The sequence below is a fragment of the Prunus dulcis genome, chromosome 5 (assembly GCF_902201215.1).
Source record: "Prunus dulcis chromosome 5, ALMONDv2, whole genome shotgun sequence".
In the NCBI taxonomy this organism is placed as follows: Eukaryota; Viridiplantae; Streptophyta; class Magnoliopsida; order Rosales; family Rosaceae; genus Prunus; species Prunus dulcis.
The window spans coordinates 1,848,055-1,865,573 of NC_047654.1; the positions used below are offsets into that span (position 1 = coordinate 1,848,055).

General features: G+C 36.8%; 2 protein-coding genes across 2 annotated transcripts; both read left to right on the plus strand.

Annotated features, from left to right (window-relative positions):
- Positions 1–7,779: 7,779 nt before the first annotated feature.
- On the plus strand, positions 7,780–10,464 carry LOC117627524 (mediator of RNA polymerase II transcription subunit 32-like). The gene is made up of 3 exons (XM_034359644.1): positions 7,780–8,015; positions 8,102–8,141; positions 9,995–10,464. The coding sequence occupies exon 3, from the start codon at positions 10,012–10,014 to the stop codon at positions 10,462–10,464; it is 453 nt and encodes a 150-aa protein (XP_034215535.1). The 5' UTR covers positions 7,780–8,015; positions 8,102–8,141; positions 9,995–10,011.
- Positions 10,465–11,562: 1,098 nt separating this feature from the next.
- Positions 11,563–15,905, plus strand: LOC117628699 (RINT1-like protein MAG2L). Its single transcript, XM_034361198.1, has 4 exons — positions 11,563–12,023; positions 12,134–12,232; positions 13,741–13,841; positions 13,958–15,905. Exons 1-4 carry the CDS (start codon positions 11,702–11,704, stop codon positions 15,794–15,796), a joined length of 2,361 nt encoding a protein of 786 aa, XP_034217089.1. The 5' UTR covers positions 11,563–11,701; the 3' UTR covers positions 15,797–15,905.
- The last annotated feature ends 1,614 nt before the right edge of the window (positions 15,906–17,519 follow it).

The window sequence follows — 17,519 nt, forward strand, 5'->3', positions numbered from 1 at the left end:
AGAGAAAGAACACAATCTGCCATGATGGTCAGTTTGCTTTTCCTATTCAAATAACTCCATCTACTTATCTCTTGAAAACGTAGTCTGCTTATCGCTTGGAAAGATCACCTACTATGGTGCAGAATTATATAGAAAGGGATTATGATCTTTTTAGCTGCAGAGTCTCAAAGAAGTTTTTCTATAATCCTGTCTTCATTAATTCCCAATCAACTTCTCCTATGACTAGTTGAAATTGTTGACTTTTCAAAGTCAGACAGTCACATGGGTTTCTCTGTGATCCAAGGCTGAGTGCGTCATTTTTGCTCAAAGTGGTATTTTGACCCCCTTTTTCATCTTGGGTAGAGAGCTGTCAATTTTGATAAAACTGTTTTAGGTTTCTTCAATTTTGGGATGTTCTCTATCTTTATTTAAGCCCAATTTTGAGTTTTGGGGCTATGGGCTGAGCAATTCGTATGTACTGGGCTTCCTTTCAATTTTTGTGTTTTGGTAAAAAATCTGACTTGGGTTTGGGCTTTTTGACTTTGGGCCCTTGATTCCAATTCTAGTGATTTTGCCTCATCCTTCTGGGCCTCTAGCGTTGGGCTTGGTGCGTAAATTGTTGGCCCAAACACTACCTTGATCACAATCAACACTACATCCTAGCTACCCGTGAAACTCACACCCACCAATTACTCTTCCTGGTGTGCTCAATTCAATGCCTTCATTTACGGCTACGACCTCATGGGTTATGTGGACGGTTCTAATCTCTGCCCATCAACCACTCAAATCGTGCTTCGCACCTTTTGGATTCGGCAAGATCAACTCCTCTTTCATGCGATTCTTGCTTCCGTACCGCAGGTCATCTCGGTTATCACTTCTGCCAAGACATCCAAAGAAGCTTGGGACAAGTTCGTCCCAAAGAACGTCTTACTCTTCTACGTCGTGAGAACAAGCTGTCTCCAAATATCTGCAAGAAGTCCGCGTTATTGCAGATGAGCCCGCTATCATTGATGCCCCCCTCTTCGTTCCCACAACACCTCAATTTCTTTTGAAAGCCTCCATGAAAAAATGGTTGAACATGAAGCTGCTCTCAAGCGTGATGATACCGTTATTGTCGCCTTAGTGATCACTGAAAATGTCACTCAAACATCTCGCTCCCACGCCCCAAATCGTGGCTACCGCTCTAACAACTTCAACTCCAATCGTGGGTCATTTGCCTCTCCCAATCCTTCTTGTGGTTCCTTCAAGAACCCTCGCACATCTTCGGTTGATAACAATTCTCGTGATTCCTATGAGCCCACCCAACCATCTTTCACCGACAATAGTCGCCGCTCTACTAACATGAACAACACAAGTTATCTTGGTTTCTGTCAATGGTGTGGCACTCAAGGTCTTAGTGCCAAAAGACATTATTTCTATTCTAAATTTAATAAACAAAATAATATCTATATTGAACTTTTTCCTGATTTCTTTCATGTCAAGGATCTAAGCACGGTGGCAATTCTTCTTCGAAGTCCGAATAAGGATGATGTGTACAAGTGGTCTCCAAAATCTTTTTATCAACTTCAAACTATGGTGGGTGTGGTGGTCTCTCCTAACCTCTGGCATTGTCATCTTGGTCACCCCAGCCACAAAATTGTCCAACAAGTCCTTTGTTTGACTTCCATTAATGTGTTTTTCAAGTTGTTCGAGTCCGTTTGTCATTCATGTCTATGTAATAAAATCCATCAGCTCCCATTTGATACTTCGTCTCTCACCAGTCATGGTCCATTAGACCTCATTTATAGTTATCTTTGTTGACCATTTTACAAAATACATATAGATCTACCCTCTCAAAAAGAAATCTAATGTGCTTTCCACTTTTGTCGAAAATTACTTCAAAAGAAAAATCACTATATTATACACTGATGGTAGGGGAGAATTCATCAAACTCCAACATTTTCTCTCATCCAATGGCATCACCTATCTTCTTACACCACCTCACACTCCGCAACACAATAGAGTCGCCGAGCAACGACATCGTCATATTGTTGAAACTGTTCTCTCCCTTCTTCATCAAGCTTCATTACCTTTCACCTATTGGTCTTACGCCTTTAAAACAACTGGCTATCTTATCAACCATTTGCCTACTTCGCTTCTTCACAATCTCTCCCCATTCACTCAACTCTTTGATGAATAACCCAATTACTCTCATCTTTGTACCTTTGGGTGCTTGTGTTTTCCTTGGCTACGTCCTTACAATTCAAATCAATTACTTCCTCGTTCCTGCCCATGTCTCTTCCTTGGTTACTCATCTAATCAAAGTGCCTTTCAGTGTCTTGATCTTTCCTCCAACAAACTTTTTATCTCTCGGCAAGTTCAATTCGATGAGTCCACTTTTTCTCTTGCCAATCTCCCTTCCTCTATTCCTTATGTCACTATTGATAACTCTTACACTTGGGTCTCCTCTCTTCCTCTAGTTACTCATGTTCCTATACACTTACCCACTATGCCTGTTACGCTGTTTGTTTCTTCTTTGCTGCCACCACATGTCACATCATCATCATCATTATCAGCATATGCCCCCATCTCGGAGCTGTCACCATCCGTTGCCCAGGCCCGTATTAATACTACTGCTGCTCTTCTCTTATCGTCACCCAACCTCCATGCCTCTGCCCCTACCTCCACCGCAACTATATTAACCTCATCCGCACATTCTCTAGCCTAAACTGACCTGGCCCAGCCACCTTCCTACCTCAGCCCAATTCGTACATATACTAGAAACCCTCATAGGACTATTGTCACCTTTCCATCCTCTGACCCATACACTCCTAACCCCCCCCATACCTCCTGTGCTCCCCAATCATTCCGTGGTCACCCGTGCCAAAGCAGATATCCACAAACGTAATCCTTGGTATCCTATGACTACTACTAAATACCTCATTCTCTCCTCAGTTGAAACGACATGTGCTTCTCAGGCCGTAAAAGATCCCTTTTGTCGACAAGCAATGTCCAATGAGTTTAATGCATTAATTCGTAATGGTACATATGAGCTCATTCCTTCGCCCTCCTCTCAAAATCTTATTGATTGTACGTGGGTGTTTCGTATCAAACGGCATCCTGATGGTACTATTGATAGGTACAAAGCAAGCTTAGTTTCCAAGGGTTTTCACCAACGCCCTGGTGTTGATTTTTCAGTTACTTTCAGTCTGGTGGTCAACCTACTACCATACGAATTGTTTTGCACCTTATCGTGACTCATGGTTGGCCACTACATCAGTTGGACATTAACAATGCTTTTCTTCATGGCACAATCCGTGAAAATATCTATATGGTCCAACCGCCTGGTTTTGTTGACTCTAATAATCCATCTCATGTGTGTAAATTGAGGAAAGACCTCTATGACCTCAAACAAGCTCCCTGGGTGTGGTACAAGGAATTACACTCATTTTTGCTCTCCCATGGATTTGTCAATGCCATCTCTGATGCTCACTTTTGCTATTCAAAAATGCTATAATTTATTTTTTGGTTTATGTTGATGATCTTCTTATTATGGGCAACAATTCCTCACTTGTGGCGAAGTTCATTTAACTCTTTGCCACTCGGTTCTCTATCAAGGACTTGGGCTCATTACATTAATTTCTTGGTGTTGAGGTCCTTCCTAAAACCACTAGTCTATTCCTCTCTCAGCAAAAGTACATTCATAATCTTCTCGTCAATGTCAAAATGGATGGTGCAAAGGCTGTCAGTACACCTCTCTTCACCACTGACTCACTTATGCTCCATGATGGCTCATCCCCAACGGATGCCACTCCTTACTGTCGTCTTCTTGGCGGTCTTCAGTACCTAAGCCTTACACGCCCTGACATCTCCTCCGCAGTCAATAAGCCCTCTCAATTCATGCTTCTGGTGATCATGACATTCGCAAGTCTACGACTAAGCTATGTTGTCTACCTTGGTGGAAATCTGATCTCTTAGAGCTCCTGTAAGTAGTGGTCCATCTCTAGCTCCTCCACCGAAGCTGAATACCGAGCCATTGCTGTCACCACTGCTGAACTTTGAACTTGGCATTCCTCTCACCACAACACCAATTGTCTCCTATGATAACATTGGAGCCATGTTCTATTGTGCTAATCATGTCCCACATTCCCATATGAAACAAATTGATATTGATTTTCAGTTTGTACGGGATCGTGTCACTCGTGGTCTTCTTCAAGTGTCTCATGTCTCCACTACTAATCAGCTTGTTGACGTTCTCACCAAACCCTTGTCACGATTTCCATGTCCTTCGTTCCAGGATCGGTGTCTCCGATGGTGCCATTGTCTTGTGGGGGCGTATTAGGGAATCTCTTACATCAAAGGAAATTAGTTCATCAAGAACACAATCTGCTCCATCAACCACACAATCGGCTCCTCCGTATGAAAGTCAACTATGATATATGCTAAGCTGTCTTTCCTATTCTATTTGATTAGGATTGATTTAGTCATTGAATTCTGATTGTATTTACCTTATTAGGATTGTATTCAAACTATATATAATCATAGTCTTGTACCTGTAAATATATCAATGAAATATACCAATTAATCTCAGCTCTTATATGTTTTACCTACATGTCAAACAAGATCTTCATAGTTGTAATAATGTAAATTAGTCATTGACTTGAGGCATCATAGTTGCCTTGTGGAAACGTTGTGAATCTTAGATCATACCAAATAGTTGAGTTCTCTTGAGTGCATGAATTTACAGTATGGTTGGGATTCATGATCAATCCATGGAGGTAGGTGAGTGTACAACAAGAGATCTCTATCTTCAATAAAGATGGAGAATGCCTTAACGATATGATTTGGGAGTCTTTGTCCGAAGCAATAATATGATTGAGAATATAGATTCTAATCACATTTGTATGAGTCATATAAACTTGGAGTTCTCATTAGGGGCTTGTCATATTTTCCGTGCCCTAATGATGGGACCAAGAGCATTGAGTTAAAGAATGACTGTATTACATTGTAATTCCAACTGAATAGGTTCTTTACCTCATTCTACATTGGCTTGGGTAACCGTGACATGTTGCTAGACATCACTCACAGTTCAGGGAAGCCTTGAGGACATACTATAATTGGGTCCTCATAATAGGGAGAATTAAAAATGCGGTTTAATTCACAATTGATTAAGGAAGAGTCCAAATCGCCCACTGCCTCACCAATTAGAGACTAATGGATGTCACACCCATAAAGGTAAGGGATGTAAATTAATTAGGAGATGATGAGCAATGATTAATTAATTAAATAGAGATTAATTAATTGATCAATGCTCGAGAATTGTATTGGGAGTAAAATTAGTTTTGGGGTTCGAGGTCATTGGGCCTATAAAATGAGTTGTAAATGACAACTTAACTAAGAGGCCCAAGGGGCTCAATAAAGAAGCCAAAACCAACCAGAAGGAAGTGGAATGGGTTTGACCTATTTGATGACTCACATGGGTCATTTTAAGTTGGATATGGGTTAGGGGTGACTCAACTTAAAATGTGTAGCCTATAAATATATATATAGTTAAGCCTTGAGTCATCTTAGGGGATTGAGTGAGGCAAGTAAGGCAAGTAAGGCACTCTCTCTCCCCTCTATCATGGCCGACAACCTAGGGGTGTTGAACACTAGCATCTTCAACCCATAGGCTTCATCTCCTTCTTTCTTCATGGGTGTGTATTAAATTAGAGGCCATGCACTTGTGTGGTTTTCTTGGAGAATCTTTTGGTGAAGGCCCTTCATGGGTGATCAACGGTATAAAGAAATCTGATTTCTATCTCTAGTAGTGTTTAGAAGAGTCTAGGTGCTACAATGTCTTTAGGCTTAAAGATATGGGAAAATATTAGATTTTGAACTCAAGTTTTTGTATTTAAGCTTTCGTTGACATAATACAGATTATGTATGCATGTATGTTCAAATGATCATTAAAAACTACAAGGTTTCCTTCAATCAAGTATTTAGAAAATAAACAAAATAATAATATTGTGGGGAATGAATTTCTCACGTAATTTGGAAAATCTTTTATGAAGTCTCTTACTATATGCAGCTAGGCATAAAATGCATCACCATATGAACATAAGTTCATATGAATTTTCATGCAAAAAATTTTAAGCTTTCATTGCATAGAGAACTAGATTTTTCCCTTCATTTGAAAAACTTAAAAATTAACCAACAACATGGCACAATCTTATTTATAGGAATATATGTCAGTGTGCGACTTTGGTGCATTGCGTTTTGCCACACAAGAGGACACCTGACATGTTCTATTGCTTCAGTTGTGGGGAATTAATCTCTCTGTTGCTTGGAAAGACCTTTGTGCCCTAAAACTCATAAGAAAGAGACAAGGCTAAGTCTAAGATAGATGAGTGTGATGTGAGCCGAAGAGTCTACGATGCCAAAGTCAGTTGTGAGCAATGAGCAAAGTAGGGTTTCTCAGTTTCAAGGAACATTTATCTTCTTATTAGGAAGAAAGTTGGTTTATATATGACTTTGTGTTGGCTACTTTGTTGTCATAGGTGCCTACATGTTGAACGTTTATTGGGCGTGTTAAGACTCATTAGCCCATATGTCAAGTCAATTAGTCGTTTAACTTGGGGTTTGGGAGATAATTACCCAAATTAGGTGAGCATAATCTCCTTAATTATTGCTACCGTAATAAATAAGGATCGAGGATTTGGACTGATTCATCGGAGGTGGCTGCTTAGGGAAGAGTTCTGTTGGTACCATGACTAACCGAACAACTAGTGAAGCAAGATCAGCCACATACCATGCTATGAGAAATCATCACCTTAGCCAAAGGAGCCTTGCCACAAGTCACAACTTTAAGTAATGTCAAGAGTCCCACATTGGAAGACTACAAGCGGTGGAGACTCCCTTTCAAGGAGGCCACTCTCCACTTAAAAAAGGGCTTGATCTTTGGATCCTTTGTTTTGAGTCTTGACCCTTGGGCCTTGGACTGTTGGGTTTTGTACCTTAGGCCTTGGGCCTTCTTACCCTTATCTTTGGGTCTAATCCCCTTGCACAAATGTAAACAAACATTATCATAATGAGAACATCCTTCTCCGTGGACATAGCCCATCATTCGGGTGAACAACGTATACCTTGTCTTTTGCATGCTTATTCACTTATGCTGAACGTACGAGATTGCCTAAGGCAATCTCTTGCTTGCCTCCTGAAGGCACATACACATGCTAAAGGCTCACATCTTCACACATCATCCACCACTTTATATTTATCTAAGTTGAACCCCATTTTGGGCGTCAACAACTTCTACTGGGCTCATCCCTCTGAGCCTGTGCAAGCCTTATCTAAGGCCCGTAAGGCAAGGGGCCCCATATTGACCTATATTTGTATTTAGTCTATCTTGATAGCAAGCCTTGCAAGGCCTTCCTATGTGATGTGGGCTCATGTGTAGCCACGCATTCCTTATTAACCTGTTAAAGGAAGCATCATCTGCCAGCTCGTGGGCAATAATTCTTATCGTACTCAATTAATGCATGACAAGATGTATCCAACCTTCTTCGGCCTTTAACTAGGGGTAATTTAGTCCATATGGATGTCTCTCTATGAACGTGGCATCTAGTCATTGATGTGTGAATATCTACTCCTATATCAGTAGATATAGGAGTAGCAAATCATCCGTCGTGTAACACACATCATAATCTCGCCAAAATGACAAGCATTTTATAATCATCTTTCTCTGCTTGGACACATGTGACACATTCACCAACGACAAGTTAAGTTGTCAACCCGTCTCCACTGCTCCTAATCATTGTGTGTACTTTAAATTTTACCCGTCTTCTTTTTCTCCTTGTCACTTGTTCTAATCATGTAGCTTTCTGTCTGAGGCTTAGTTTCCAACCTAATTTGCTTAAGGTAAAGGAAACTCGATTTGGGGATAATATTTTTCCAAACAATCTTCTTCTTTGAGCCCAATTTTCTCCACCAGTTCTCTATCAATCTAAACTTTCAATCTACTTAAATTTCGAGTCATTCTCGCTTTGTGATCCTGGACACGAGATCTACAACTTGAGGTAAATCTTTATGAGTTTTTAACAGGTTTCAAAGTTTCCCCAACTTGGATTTATTAACTAATTAAGATTTAATTTTGTGAAATAAGGTATTGATTGAGGATTGAAGAACCTTTTGGAGAACATAAGGTAATGTTTTTGATTTGTTTTGTTGTTAGAACCTAGATTGAAAGGTGAAAGTATTTTTCACATAATGAAAATTTTGAATGTGTTTATCAATTATATGGAAACTTTTGATTTCGTTGGATTATGAGGAGAATTAAATTAACTTGAGATGTTGAGCACAAAGTTTATTTGGAGATTTTATTGAGTTAAATGAGTTTTTAATGATATAAGAATCAGGAATTATGTGAAAAAGAAAAATTATTGGAGTTGAAATACGAGTCTAAAATGAATAGTTGAATTTTTTATTTTTTATTTCACTATAATAGAGGGATTATACTTCATGGGTAGAATTGAGGACTCAAGTAATTATAGTAGATGATAATTACATTCTTCTTTAATGTATTGATAAAATGTATTGACATTTATATGATTTCTTAAGTGAATATTTGGTAATTATTCTTAAAGATGACGAAAATTTATATTGCTAAACGAGAAAGTAAGCACGCATAGTTTGAATATTATTAGGTGGAGAATTTTCTACTTTTGTTAGTGGTTGCCTGATATATGATGCCCTATTTATGAGGTTTGCATTGTTTTTGGTTGTTAGAATGCATGTTATGGAAAATTCTTTTGTTTTTCTAGCATGTTGTGTGTTGTTACTATGGTGATGTTTGATGACATGAGAGCGAAAAAACATGTATAATTACCTTGTGTTTTGATCTCCCAAATCTTCAAAAAGGCCTATTTGAATGAGCTTCGAAAAGGCTATATATATGCAGGTAAGGGTAGTCAATTGTAACAACTTGTCTACTACTTTGTGATAATTTTGTACATGTATTGTATCATATTATGGATACATAAAACACAAATTAACTCAGCCAAGTTTTTTTTTATTATTGTGCATTCTTTCTCTATACTTAGTAGTTAATACTTATTTTCAAACCTAATTGTGGTGACTTCTTGTGGGGAAAATAATCATATGTGATGATCAACATATGTTCTCAGGTACTACGTTGAGTAACTCTAAAATATCAAATTAAGGTGATCAATTTTGAGTGTTTGTGATCTTGTCAACCCTTTTTTTAGAACTTTACTTTTGATTTTGTAAGGTTTAAAGTTAATCTACTTCTTTCCTTTTGATGATAACCATAAATTTTGTCATAAGAGGTCAACCTTAAATAACTATATGTTTCAAGAAAAACATAATAAACTCATCTAATAATATTTTGTATTGATTCATAAATCATTAGAAATATCATTGAAATCTTATAAAGTACATAATTCATAATTTGAAATTAAAAGAAAAATCATCAATAAACAACTCATAACAATATATTAAGTCACAAGAATAATTAGAAATAAATTGTATAGCTAAGTAAAGATGTTTATTTTAAAATTAAAAAAATAAAAAATAAAAAATAAAGAAGGTAAATGTTCGCTTTTATGGTTTTATACATGGGCTAGAAGGGTAATAGCTAAGAATACAATATATGAAAATAAAAATGCAAGTATGTGTTTAGAAGGGTCAAGTGACACTCCTGAGCCTTCATTAGGTACGTAAGTGAACTAGAGAACTTTTCACATTTGTGTTAACTTTATTTTGTTAGTTGCAATTTAGTATTTGTGAAAAGAATTTGTAAATATTTTCACTTATGAGATTTTGTTGAACATATTGTTTCTTGTAATTTGTGAAGTGTGCTTTTGTTTTTGTTACTATTATGCATGTTAATGTGGGAATTTTCTTGTTTGTTCAACATACTGAATATAAACTGATGCGTAACCGAAATTTTTATCCCAATATTCTCCATTTATGTAATTTCTTACCTTATCTTAGTTGTCACAATTTCAATTTCCTAATATTTCTTTATTATCACTAGCCACTAGGAGTTGCAAAATGGACTACATTGTGGATTCCCTAGAGAATGCATACCAAGAGTTTGTCATTGCTGCAACTGATGTGCTTGAAGCCAAGGAAACTTCTGGTGCCCAAAACACACCAGCCATAGAAGCTGCTCTTGAGGCTTTTAAGCATAAATGGGAACTTTTCAAAGTTGCTTGTGATCAAACTGAGGATTTTGTGGAATCCATGAAGCAAAGGATTGGTTCAGAGTTGCTAATGGACGAGGCAAGTGCCCCAGTGACAAGGAAGTCTGGGCAAATTGGACCAACTGGTCTTCCACCCATTAATGGAGTTAGGTTGCAACATATGTTTAAATCAGTTCGACGACTTCTCATAGAACTTCAACATGGTTCTGTAGTTGCTGAAGGTTATGGAACTCCTGCTAGTTCAACACATTCTCATCCAACAACTACTTTTGATGGTAGATTCTCTGAAGATTCAACGTAGTATATATGAAGGTGATTTTAACCTTATATTGAGACAAGACAATAGAATTTATTGGAGGCATTTTTCTTAAGAATAAGAAGACATCTACCATCTCTGTCAAATGATTTTGAAGAAAGCTTTAAGTAGTTGTAATTTTCTTAATTCTTTTGCATTTGGGTTATATCCCTTTTGACATTTGTAGTGAACTTATTACTTATGCAAAAGATGGAGAAAACACAAAAACCTGTTGTGTATTAGTTTTGTTTTTTGGGTTTTTCTAATCTTTTTTATTTCCTAAGAAAGCAAATGTGAGTAATACGTATGTCATGCCATTATGTTACGGATGTTAGACAATTAACCAAATAGTATAATCACATCAAAGCAATGTTGAAAGATATGCAACCTAAAATGTCACAATTGAAAACATAGGTACTAACGTGCCTCATGGGGGGAAATTCACAATATTTAAGTGCAAAATAATAATAATAATAATAATCACATTTGAGCTAAGACTAGATGTGTCAAACGGATCAGGGCGGCCCGAGTACAATCCGATTAAATGAGACCCAGCACAGCATGACTAGTATCTTTAGATAGATCGGAACGAGGTAATTCAGTCTGATGGGTCGGACTAGCCCGTTTAAAACCCATTTATTAAATTATATTTGTTATAGACAAAAATTAACTTCAAGTCTATTTCTTTTCTATAATAATATATATTAAAATTTAATGTTTTCTTTATATATAAAATAATAATTTTATTTTTCAAATCCCAACAATAATTTAGTTATTTTCTATTTAAATGTATTTTAAATAAATTTATTGACCTAATTTTTTTAACAAATAATAAACATACATAATTAAAAAAAATATTTAAATGAAATTGTAAAAAAAATTTTAAAAAATGCAATACATAAGTCACATTGGCATGGGCCTAAATTGGCTCATTTAGTGGCCCGATACGAGCTCCGCCCAATCCCAAATAAACTAAGACCGTGAACTCAAACTGAAATGGATGATTTTTCTAAATAAAAGGTCAGTCATGACTTATTTATTAAATGGACCAATTTTAAATAGACAAAACTGGCCCGACCCGTCCCATTTGACACCTCTGCTAGCTGAAAAAGCCCATTTGGCCGAAAAGAAGAACCAAAAAATATCTCAATGACCAGACCCAACCAAACCGTTTGTGTATTTTCTCGGCTCTGGGTTCTCACTCTCAGGTCCTCAGACTTCATTCACGTTCAAGGTCAGAGAAATGGAAGCTTCTTCTCCTTGTCCTAGAAGAAGTGCTACCGCTTCTCAGGTTCCTTCTTTGCCTAAACATACGGACATCTCCAAAGACCAATTGAGCTTTCTGAACCAACAATTCCGAACCCAAGAAGATGTTCTTAATAAAGCTCCTCATCTTTTAACAGCCCTTCACTCTCACTGCTCTGATTTGACTTCTCATCTGCTAGACTTCCAAACAACTCTCAACCGACGCACCGTTTCATGGATTTGCCGCTCTTTTTCAGCCAAAACCGCCCTCCACAATCTCAACCTCAGCCTTCAGAATCTGAGCCTCCTCACTTCCCAACGTTCGTATACTCTTTATCTCCATCTGGGTTTTAGCAGTTTCATTATCTTCCTTGTTTTTCTACTTTTTTCTGAAATTTGGGTCTTCTTTTTTATCTTTTGGGTTTTGTAGGTGGGAGTGGTTCAAAGAAGTTGCAGAGAGTTTTAGGTACGGAACTGCCTGGACTTTCTAAGGAAGTGCTGCGAATTGAGACCATCCGCAGTTATCTTGGTGAGTTAGGAACTCACTATTTTGTTTTATACGTTTTTTCGATTTGTTTGAATTCATGGAAAATTTACCAGTTTTGTCAAATGAAGCTTTATGACTATAAACATTACCAAATCCAATTCTAGCTGTTGTATGCGAACGTGGGTCAGGGCAGTGAGAGCCCGCCTCCTTGCACTCAAGTTCGAGTCCCCCACCGGTAGATTAGATTAATTTAGAAACTATTACTTGTATAAAAATTAAAAATTAAAAAACCTACCATTTCAGTGCTACTTTATTGAATTAACTAAACCAATGTTTAAAGCTATTATTCACATTCCATACTGTTCGTTTGAAGTATGTAATTTGTCAATCATGGTTGAGGATATTTTGACAAAGCAATGCAAAAAGGGAGAGTGTAGTAGATTAATAATGTGACTCAACTCTGCGATTGTTTAAATTAATTGTTTGAGGTGGCTGCAAATTATAGCTCATCTATGTCTTTCCTTATGGAACTACGTTTATTCTTATGAATTTCCTGTACTCTTTTGCTACTTTTAGGGCCACAAAATGCTTAAGGGTTCATAGCTCAAATGTAGCAGATATGATGTCCCTGGTAAATTTCGTTCAGTGACCTATCCAAAACTGAACATTTCCTGCAAAGATTGAAGAATAAAAGACTCTTATTTTTTCAATTATATTTATTTATTTAATAACTCTGTAGTCATTGCTATCTGCATTCTCCAGAGATAATTGCAGTTTACCCTATTACCATGATTTGCATTACAGGGCTTATTATCATATTGTGATGGTTTTCTTTATACACATCACTTCATCACTTATCTAGTTACATCCAATAATTTTTAAATCACATAATATATTCTACAAACCTTACCATATAATATTTGATCTTCTAAAAATGGGACTGCATAAATGGAAGGGTAATTTTTCTTGTCTTGGCCTACCTTGATTTTTGTCCCTTCAATTCATTCTTGTGTTTTATGGTCACGATGTTTACAACTAAATCCAAATCTCATTTGTTTTAATGCTGTCATTATTTTTTGAACTTTGTGTTTTTCCCAAGATGCTTGATATTGAACCCTAACCTCATTTGTTATGATGCTTGATAGGATAACATTGTTTTCCAACTTGTGTTTTCTTCAAAATGCTTGTGTTGTTGAACTCCCACATAGTGATGTTACTGCATTATTTTCTGATTTTCAATTCTCTTTTGTATGTTTTTTAATCTGTGATGTGTGTATATTTTGTTTTCCCTTGGAATCCATAAGTTGTATATTTCACTGCTGGATGCTTGTCATGCCTGTCATGTTTGATATTGTTTTCAGTAATTGTCCTTACTCTTTTCTTGTTCAAGTTGTTTACCTATTAGCAATTTGTTAGAGGCCTATGCTTTGTTGACCTATTTGCCGATGTTTACTCAATACTGTCTGTGCTCTCTCTCTCTCTCTCTCTCTCTCTCTCTCTCTCTCCATATCGTAGAGAGTCTCAAGCTAAATTATCTCTTATTATTTCAGAGACTACTCTACAGTTAGAAGCTCTGGTTGGAGATCTAGAAGATGCAGTTCTCTGTTTTGTGAATAGCCACAGTGGAAAAATGTTCTCTGCAAATCCATCAGTAGCTACTGGAACAATTTTGCTTTTTTTTTTTTTCTTCTTATATTTCAATGCATATTTGAATGGCAGATTAATTGACAAGGGTCAATTAATCATTACCATATTTTTGAAATGCAGGACTCTGGAACAAAGCAGGAAAAGTTTCTTCAAGCCATAAAAGCATTGAATGATTTAGAAGTATTGATTGATCTTCTGAAACTTCGACCACAATGGCATCATCTTCTGAAATCTGTTGATACTAGGGTGGATAAAAGTTTGGTTATTCTTCGCCGACAAGTTTTTGCAGATCATAGAGCTCTTCTCGCTTCTCTTGGATGGCCACCAAAACTTTCCGCATCGCAAATTGAAAGAGAAAAATTCTCAGGCCTTCCAAACCCATTAGTTTTAATCCAGGGAGATGAAAGAAAGAGTTATTCAAATAGCTTTCTAGCTCTTTGTGCTGTACAGCATCTACAAACAAGGAGGGAAAAACGACAGCTCAATCTCTTAGGACAAAATGTGTGCAAGGAACAGCTTTGGGCCATTGATGAGCTGGTGTCTCCTATTGCATCACGGTTGGAATACCATTTTTCAAAGTGGGTTGATCAACCTGAACTTATATTTGCTCTTGCATACAAAACTACAAGGGATTTTATTGTAGGAGTGGATGATGTCTTGCAGCCCCTGATTGATAGAGCAAGATTGGGAAGCTATAGTGCTAAAGAAGCTTGGGTTTATGCCATGGTGCAACTGCTTTCTGAATTTTTGGAGAAAAGAATATTCTCTGCCCTTGCTGAAAGATACAAGGAGAAAGAAATAAAATCTGAAGTTATAGAGTCATGGCTTCATCTCATTGACCTCATTGTTGTATTTGATAAACAATTACAGTCACTTGGAAGTTCGGAAATCAGTCTATTTCTGGGAGAGTCAGAAAGGGTGGGAAGTCCCTCAGGAAGCATTTCAGTGTTGATGCTGTTTTGTAAAAGGCCAGATTGGCTCAAGATTTGGGCAAAGATAGAGCTTGAAAATGGTTGTAAGAAACTCAAAACAGATTTGAAACATGAAAGGGCGTGGTTGGTTGATGATAAATATAAAGATGAGTTGCATTTTGATACAAAATCAGAGCACTTTCTTCTTTTGACTAGAATAGATTATAGAGCTCCATTAATTGCAGAATCTGCGCTTGGAATCACATGGGAAATGGTTGAAAGATGCCAAACTATGCCTGCCACTTCAGCACGTATACAATTTGTTAGGTCATCTGCTGTCAGATTCCTCTGGTACTTTTTTAAAGAGTTGCTTTTACGGTGCAAGAGAACTGAAATTCTTCCAGACAATTCTGATGATGATGCCTTAGTTAGAGTCTCTGGATCAATTAATGCTGCCAAATATGTCGAATCCAAACTTCGCCAGTGGAGTGATGACGTGAACTTCTTGGAGATGAAAGTTGCTGAAAATGATACCAGTGGCCTGGGCAAAGATGAGAGTACTGATTCCAGTTTTTTCGGAGAAGAAATAAAAATCTTGGCTGAGCTCGCAACCAACTGGTTGATGGAGATAATTTCTGTTCTTCTTCGTCAGTTCGAAACTCTTTCAAGGGCATTTGTGCAAAAGTTGAAACATGATGAGCAGCAGCTAGAAGGTTCGACTCATGTGGAAGTATCAGCAGCCATGGATTTAAGTATATCGGTTGAGTTTATCGAACCGTTGGATGTTTTGAGAAGTCATCTTGTTCTTTTGAGAATGAGTCTCAATCCCAAAGACTTCTTAGATCTATGGAGATGTGTTGCTGAGGGGCTTGACCATTTCATATCTTGTAGTGGTATTGAATCTCTTGACAATGTGAGCAGTCAGTTTGAAACTGATATGCAAGCTTTGTTTTCTGTTTTCCAGCCTTTCTGTGTTCGGCCGGACGCATTTTTCCCCTGTACTAGAGAGATAATAAAGCAATTGAAAATGAACATGGGAAGAAGGTGAAGAATTGCAGGTATTTCTTTTTAAGTCTTAGAATGAGAATTGAACAAAATTCTCGCATCGATCTGGAATTGTGCAGTCATCTTTTATGAAAGTGGTATCTTTATTGAAAGAACGCGTCCAAAATTAAATTAAATTAAAAAAATCATTATTTCATCCGTCCTCAATTTTTTCTATTTTATCCTCGAATATATGTTTGGTCACTTTATCAGCAAAATCTCGCGATATTTAGCAAATGGTTGCTGAAAGATAATGTATCATTCATATTATTGAAAACTAGCCTCACGTGCTTCCGCGCGATAGACGTTGTTAAAAAAATTTAAATTTATTTTAGAATTAAAAAAGATAGGGTAATTGTGTTTCATAAAAATAGGATTCATTATTTGATTTTTTATTTAATTTTAATTTTTTTAATATGAAAAATGTGAATTTATCATATTATCCTTATTTAATTAATAATTTCAATTCTTAATGTTTGCATTAACCAAGGGCATTTTCTGATATTTTGAATGTTTCACCATTATTTGCATTTTGCTTTATATATATAGATTTATCATATTATCCTTATTTAATTAATAATTTCAATTCTTAATGTTTGCATTAATCAATGACATTTTCTTGTATTTTGAATGTTTCACCATACTCTGCCTCTTGCTTTATATATAGAGGGCTACTATTTACACTCACCTGTCCTATTTTCCTACCTACCTTATCTTCCCACCCACCATGTAAATTTGAAAAAAAACACAATTCTATCTTTCCACCCATCATTATTCTTAAAATACCCTTTAATTATTAATTCAAAGCAAGTTCTTTCAAAAATCCAACGTATATCCATTTTACTTCCTGGCCCATATTAAGGGAAAGTCCCTTTCTTTCCTCCAAGCCGATTGTGGTTCTTTCAAGAGTTCATCCCTCTTTCTCTTCCTCGAGGAGGTGACACATGGGCTTTGTGATGAGAGGGATTGTGTGCGGTAGAAGAGGAAATTTGAGTAATTATTTTCTTTTAGGTCTTCTTTAATTTCTAATTTATTTATTTAAATGCATGTGTGTTTGAAGAACGTGAAGTTAAAGCATGGGTTTGAATGCTTATGGTCCCCAGGCAGGCTCCTATCATGTTGATCTCCCTCAATCAAATAATACCAATCGCTTGTTGTTTGAAGCCAATAGACGAAAATTAAACAACTTCATTACATAGAATTTCATAAAATCTTAAAAATGACAATAGGAGCCTTTAAAGGGAAAATTAATTTTGCCCACATTTATTTTGAAGAGAAAATGATAGTACCTCTGAGAGAAATCAGATTTATGATGGAAAAATAGTAAAACTGGGAAGCTTTTAGAAATCAAAGAGAATGGCTAGATGAGGAAGAAGAAGTTGTGTGCAATGTGCGGGTCAAGAATTTAAGTTAATAAAGGGCACTGTACTGTGAGATTAATTCAATGGCTGGTATAAAATGGTTGCTCACACTTAGGTGAGGGAGATTGGTTTTAGATTGGTTTTGTCCCTAAGTCCTTAGAAGTCATTTTATAAATGGGTAAATTTGTCTTTAAAATTTTGAAGATAAGGTGGGTGGGAAAATAAGACAGAGGGGTGGAAATAGCAGCACTCTCTATATATATAAAATGTGGTTTTTTTTCTTTTCTCCCAACAATCTTAACTGGCAAGACTAAGCGATTTACAGTGGGTCCTAATAATCTCTTCATAGCGTCCTCATAAATTACT